At 48.5% G+C, this 6,670-nt stretch overlaps 1 protein-coding gene across 1 annotated transcript; it reads left to right on the top strand.

Annotated features, from left to right (window-relative positions):
* The first annotated feature begins 1,289 nt into the window (after positions 1-1,289).
* TOB1 (transducer of ERBB2, 1) lies at positions 1,290-5,592 on the top strand. Its single transcript, XM_072352104.1, has 2 exons — positions 1,290-1,593; positions 3,726-5,592. Exon 2 carries the CDS (start codon positions 3,860-3,862, stop codon positions 4,835-4,837), a length of 978 nt encoding a protein of 325 aa, XP_072208205.1. The 5' UTR covers positions 1,290-1,593; positions 3,726-3,859; the 3' UTR covers positions 4,838-5,592.
* Positions 5,593-6,670: the final 1,078 nt, after the last annotated feature.

Here is a 6,670-nt window from a genome sequence, read left to right as displayed (position 1 = left end):
GAGGGATGAATGCAAAGGGAAAAGCCTTACACCTTTTTATAACGGAAGCCCAGGCTCCCAGGCTAGAAGAACATCACATTGGTTTAGATTTAAGAGCGCTATCAATTACTTGAAGGACCTGGCTCTCCAGGTTAGACTGCAGAGACGTAGACTGTTAGAAACCGCAGCTCGGCTTCTGGTGCTGACATCCAACAGCCACCGCAGGGTACAGCTGTGAGGAAAGAGATCAAACCCCTTCCAGTGTAATATGGGTTAAAAGTCTCCTCATCTCTCCCTTTGCCTCCCTGCAGTGCTCTGAAATACTGATTGCGGAGTGTCAGGGCTTTCCAGGAAAAATTAGACATATCTCCCTATGTATTTAGGATGTGCCTTCCAGTTGAATAGAGTTGGCAACCTGAGTAACACTGTGTTGCAGGAGCTGTTTGTATTGATTGCATTTGTAGAGATTTTTCTAGCAGGGCAAGGCGGACCTTTAGCTATTGCTGAGTGTTAATCAAAAGGCCTGACAGCCTTGCAGGCCCCACTGGCACCACGTTGTGCAGCAGAAAGCCAGTCGAGGCTTTAATATTGCTCCAGGCCTCCATTGCCTGCAACGTACAGCGCTGTGCTCACCGGGCTGCACTGCGGTGATGGATGACCCAATTCTCTGACAGCACACGCCAACCGTTACAGCGAGGTGATCTATTGAATGATAATCAATTCAAACATAGAAATAAGAAGCGGTGACTGTGTGGAGCTCCAACAACCCCCCAGACGCTCCGCTCCGCCGCTCTGAGGGCAGCGCCCCCCCCGGCACATCTTCCCCTCAAACGGGCGTTTGACGTCGTCCTCCTCGATACGGAGTGACCAATGGGGAGGCGACGCGGCGGGCAGGCAGCCAATCGCACGCCGTTGCTACCTGCGGGGAATATTTTTAGCCCCGGCGGCGCGGCAGGGCCGTGAGGTCTCGCACCGTCCCGCGCTGTGAGGCTCCCGAGCGTTCCCCGGGCCGGGGCTCCGAGCTTCGCGGGGCCGTCGCGGCGGCGGTGCTGGGAGCTGTAGTTCGGCGCGGGGCCCTCCCCCTCCCCGCGGACCCGAGGGCCGGCTGTGACGCGGGCCGTGACGCAGCGCTGCCGTGAGGCGAGGCGAGCTGACGTACGGAGCGGAGCTACCACGGCGCTGGGGGAGGGGCGGGGCGGGAGGGGGCGGGGCCGAGAGCGGCGGGGCGGGCGGTGTCCAGAAGGGGGCGGGGCTAAGGCGGGGGGCGGGGGATGGAAGGCCATATATAGGGGCGCGCCGGGCGGCGGGGCAGGAGCAGAAGAAGCGCAGCTGCGGCGGCCGAGCGCGCCCGTTGTGGGGGTGTGAGCAGCGCAGCCCTCCCCCCCCTTTCCCTCCCCCCCTTTTTTTTTCCAACCCTCCCCCTCCCCTTTTTCTTCTTTTCTTTTTTTTTTTTTTTTTTCCTTTTTTTTTTCTCGCGTCCTTTTCTTTCTCCCCTCCCGTCTCGCCGAGCCATCCTGCTCTCGGAGATGGGGGCCGGGTGCTGAGCCCGCCGCCCCCAGCACTCGCAGCCCCGCCGGGATCGTTTGCACTACGCCCCCCCCGCGCACCCCCCGGGTGAGTACCGCTCGCTGAGGGCGGGGGCGGCCCTGCAGGCCCGGGCTGCGGCGGGTGCGGCCCTGCGGCTGTGACAGGAGCCGGGGCGGCCCCGGGAGCGAATGGGGGTGGGGGGGGGGACGCAGCCGGGGCGGAGGGCGGCGGGACCCCTCGCGAAGCGGGGCCGGGAGGGGCAGCGCTCGGCGGGGAGGAGGCGGCGTTCCGGCTGACGAAGCGCTGGGCCGCTTCGAGCGCCCGCAGGACTCGGTGAGCCCCGGGCTGCGCCGCGCACCTCCCTTCGTTTTCTCCCTTATGGGCCTGGAAAGCGCCCTTCCTCCTCCTGCCGCCGCCGGAGCTCCTTGGGCTGTGAGCAGAAATCTAATGAGCCCCGGCCGCCTGTTATGTAACGCCGCTGCGGCCCGGGGCCGTCGGAGCGCTGCGCTCTTCGCAGGGGCAGAAGTTGGGGGTGCCCGCACGGCACGGACCCCGCATTGCCCGCACGGAGCCTGCACTGCCCGCACGGCGCTGCCCGCCGGGGCTTTTGCCTTCCCGGTGCGCCCTGAAAGGATCGTTTCTTTCCTAAGGGACACACGGAGGCGGAGAAACAAAACAGACGGATGAATAAATCATTTTTAAATGCCCCTCTGAAGCACCCAATCAGCTTTTCTGCACCGATCGTGGCCCTTTTGTAAATATCTTCTGTTTGCCCTTGATCTTTTCCTTATCCCCACCCAGTGCTGATCCAGCAAACGTTTAAAGGTCGCCTTATCGTGCAGGCTTTCACATATTCCCATACCATCTTGGGGAGAGTGCAGGCGGCTTGGAAATAGGGTCCCAGCCTTTAAAGGAGATTATTTGGAGCAGGAAACAACAGTATAAATACAAAGCTTTTTTATTTTTTTTTTTCTATAATGGGATTTTGATATTGACTTTGATTTCTCTAATCTTTAGTGACAGCCGCACTGAACGTTATCCCTAGCGATGCAGTGCAGGAAAGCACACCCTTCACTGAAATCTGTGCCGAGCCTTTCACCAAATAAACGTGTTTTGTTTCATTGGAACTTTGTATGCCAAGGTGTCCCTGGCGGCTGAGCACCGGAGCACTGCAGGGTTTCCTTGGTGCTGTGTGTGCTGATATCTCCTTCTGCCCCTTTCTTTAGCTTCAGATGGCCATTCTCTCTTTTGTCCTTCAAAGGACCAACAGCCATATTTTATATTAAATATAAAATGGAGTCCTGGAGAAGGCGGTTGTTTTGGTTTTTCTTACTGGAGCCCCGCAGGCTCTGATGTTGGCTGTAGCTTTTTGAAATGTGGGCTGTAGAAAATGCAGTATGTGTATTTAACATGTAATAGAGTAATTTGTAAGGGGGGAAAAAAATGGTGTATTGTAATTAATTTCGCAGCCATTGCCGTCCCCAGTGCAGGAAATTGAAGCGCCTATTTTGTATGCATTGCCTGCATTATCATTTTAGCCCTTCTGAGGAAAGGAAGATGTGCTGTATGCAAACAGTGGACGTTTTCTCTTCGCTTGATGCAACTTCACCAGTGCAGCAGAGTCCACAGCACAATTCCAGCAGTTTTATGCGGATGGTTGCCTTGGAATTAAAACGTGTCGCATACTTTTAGTTCTTGTCTGAGGTTCTCTGAAGCTACTGAAAATATCTCTGTATCTCTGCAGCTGATGGTGTGACCGCTGTGTTTGCAAACTTTAAAGTGATAAATGATCCTCAAACTGGGACCTTTCAAGCTAAGCTAATAGTCCGGTGCTAAATTTTGCAGCTGAGTACTATAAATCAGCCAAATGCGGGTTGGTAATTGAACCCTTGACAGACCTGGCAGTCCTGTGATGCCATAAGAATTACACTTGCTGCTTTGTGAATAACTAAACTGCAAGCTCATGTTATTTTGAAATACCCCATGTTGCGTTTGTAAACACATGCCTGGTGCATCTTCTGCAGGGTTGTTTGTAAGTCATAGCGGGCGTAGCTGACACCCTCACCTTTTGCAGGCACAAACGTAAATGGTTTTTATGTTTGTTTTTTCACTTAAAACATCACCTATTTGATGCAGAAAGTGAAGCTGAAAAAATGGGCCTTGGACCTTGATCTTATCTTTCCTTATTTGGATGTGTTTGCTTTTGTTTTTTCTTAAAGGAACAAGAGCACTCAAGGTGAAGGATAATAATCAACTAGCATCAGCACTTTGAAGGAAATTCTGTTTCCCTGTGGCATCCTGAACACTTTCGTCGTGTTTTGAAACAGACTCGTACCTTTGTGGCATAGCAGCTATGCAGCTTGAAATCCAAGTAGCACTCAATTTTATTATTTCATATTTGTACAATAAGCTTCCCAGACGACGTGTCAACATTTTTGGTGAAGAGCTTGAAAGACTTCTTAAGAAGAAGTATGAAGGGCACTGGTATCCAGAAAAGCCATACAAAGGATCAGGGTTTAGATGTATACATATAGGGGAGAAAGTGGACCCAGTCATAGAACAAGCATCCAAAGAGAGTGGTTTGGACATTGATGATGTTCGTGGCAACTTGCCTCAGGATCTTAGTGTTTGGATTGACCCATTTGAGGTTTCATACCAAATTGGTGAAAAGGGACCAGTGAAAGTGCTTTATGTGGATGATAATGAAAATGGATGTGAGTTGGATAAGGAAATCAAGAACAGCTTTAACCCAGAGGCCCAGGTGTTCATGCCAATTAGCGACCCAGCATCTTCAGTGTCTAGTTCTCCTTCTCCTCCCTTTGGTCACTCTGCTGCTGTGAGCCCGACTTTCATGCCCCGCTCCACTCAGCCTTTAACCTTCACCACTGCCACATTTGCTGCCACCAAGTTTGGCTCGACCAAAATGAAGAATAGCGGCCGTAGCAACAAGGTCGCCCGCACTTCTCCCACCAACCTTGGCTTGAATGTCAATGACCTGTTGAAGCAGAAAGCCCTTTCCTCATCCATGCACTCTCTCTACGGGCTTGGCTTAGGCAATCAGCAGCAGCAGCAACAACAGCAGAAGACTTCTGCCCTTTCTCCTAATGCAAAGGAGTTTATTTTCCCCAACATGCAGGGTCAAGGTAGCGCCGGTACCGTATTTCCTGGTGACAGCCCCCTTAACCTCAGTCCTCTCCAGTACAGTAATGCCTTTGATATGTTTGCAGCCTATGGAGGTCTAAATGAAAAGTCTTTTGTGGATGGCTTGAATTTTAGTTTAAACAACATGCAGTATTCTAACCAGCAATTTCAGCCAGTTATGGCTAACTAAAAATAAAACAGAAGTGACATACAAGTAAATACTATTGTACAAGTAAAAATGCACGTACCCAAGGGTGTATCTTTTTTTCCACCTCTTGAGATTTTTTTTTTAAGGCTTGTAGTATGAATACATTCAAGCTTGGTTAGAGAAATACAACATGCATCACTTTTTCATTTGCCAACCAAGCACAAAATTATTTTATACTGACTGTACATTAAAAATATACTCTCAAAATATGGCCTCTTACAGTATTTAAGATATAGCAAGGACGTGGCTAATTTTGTATGTGTATATATATATATATGCGTGCAGACATATATGTATATATATACATATATAAATTGGCACTAGTAAGTGGGTTTATTGGTCTTTTTCTAATTGTATAATTTAATTTAGTACAAAGTTTGTAAAATATCAGAGTATATATATTGTTTCTACAACATGGTATTGCATTTATATCTTTTTACTACAGTGATCTGTGACAGCTGCAGCAGCTTCATGTTGTATTTTTTTTACTGAAATTGTAAGATATCCATCTTAAAGACATCGATTCTAAAACAGAATAGAAAACGTTGTGTACAGGATATTCCTTAGTGGTGGGATGAAAAATGGACGAAATATTTGCTTTTTTCAAAAAGAAACACAAATTGTATTTTCTGTTAAAAGTTTAAAGATTTTTGCTATATATTATGGAAGAAAATGTAATCGTAAATATTAATTTTGTACCTACATTGTGCAATACTTGAAAAAAAAAAGGTATAAAAGTATTTTGAGTCAGTGTCTTACATGTTAAGAGGGACTGAAATAGTTTATATTAAGTTTGTATTAAAATCCTTTAAAATTACTTGGCTGTTGTGGTCTGTGCTTCTCGTGCTGCGCTGAAGGTCGCAGTGCTGTGAGTGCTGTGTGCTCAGTGCTGATCATGCAAAGAAGCGACTCGGTGCATCACAAAGGAGCGATGGAAAGGGCTGCCCTATTGATGCACCACAATAATGGGTTGCTTCCCTGACTCGCGTCTGACAAAGCACACAGCCGGGTGAGCTGCTCGCCTGCATCGTGCAGATGTTTGCTTGTTTTCTGTAGCCGCGGCTTACTGAAGTCAGAAGGTGATTAGTTCTTTTTCCCTGAGAATTAAGACTACAAGCGGCGTGAGTGTCGAGTTATCGTGTGATGTGACCTGTCTAGAAGGCACCCAGGTGATTCCATGGAGCTCACTTTCTGTGTAAGCAGCGTGGATTGGAGCTGTTATCTCGGCAGGTCCTGGACCGATGCATCAGCGTTCTGGTTCTGTACTGGGGATAAATAACTCAGAAGCTCAGCTGAATGAAAGTGCTGATGTACAGTTACTGCACTCATTGTAAACCTCCATCTTATATGCCTCTATTAAAATGAGAAATGTAATGCAACAACAGTGTGGCAATGTAAGGTTTTTATTCTAGTGGATTTTACCAGTTTTAACTTAATGGGTTTTCAAAACATGAACGTGAGTGGGAAGACAAAGAACTCAGAAGGTGACAAAACCCAGATTTTCCATGGCATCCCCTTCTCTTGTCTGCCTTTTTACAAGTGGTGTTCCTTGCTAACAGGCTATTCACGGGGAGGAGAAGCTTGGATACCTAATGCTGAACCCTTGACCAGCAACTTATTTTCCATCCCAGTTCCAGTTGTACAAGATGCAAGCTCGGTGGGTTGTGCTTTGGCTCACAACAATGAATTCTGAGCTACAAAAGGAGCGCAGTATTAAAATGGTCTGAACCTAATGGTTCTGAAATGGGCATTTGAGAATGCAGATCTTTCTTTGCTTGTCCAATGCTCTTGCTTTTATGAAGGGCGTGAGTTACC

The sequence above is a fragment of the Excalfactoria chinensis genome, chromosome 17 (genome assembly GCF_039878825.1).
Source record: "Excalfactoria chinensis isolate bCotChi1 chromosome 17, bCotChi1.hap2, whole genome shotgun sequence".
NCBI classification, from domain to species: domain Eukaryota; kingdom Metazoa; phylum Chordata; class Aves; order Galliformes; family Phasianidae; genus Excalfactoria; species Excalfactoria chinensis.
This window is presented reverse-complemented; position numbering and strand designations above follow the sequence as displayed.

Excerpts from the sequence above, each read along its gene's own strand:
- TOB1 (XM_072352104.1), top strand. The coding sequence starts at position 3,860 with ATGCAGCTTGAAATCCAAGTAGCACTCAATTTTATTATTTCATATTTG.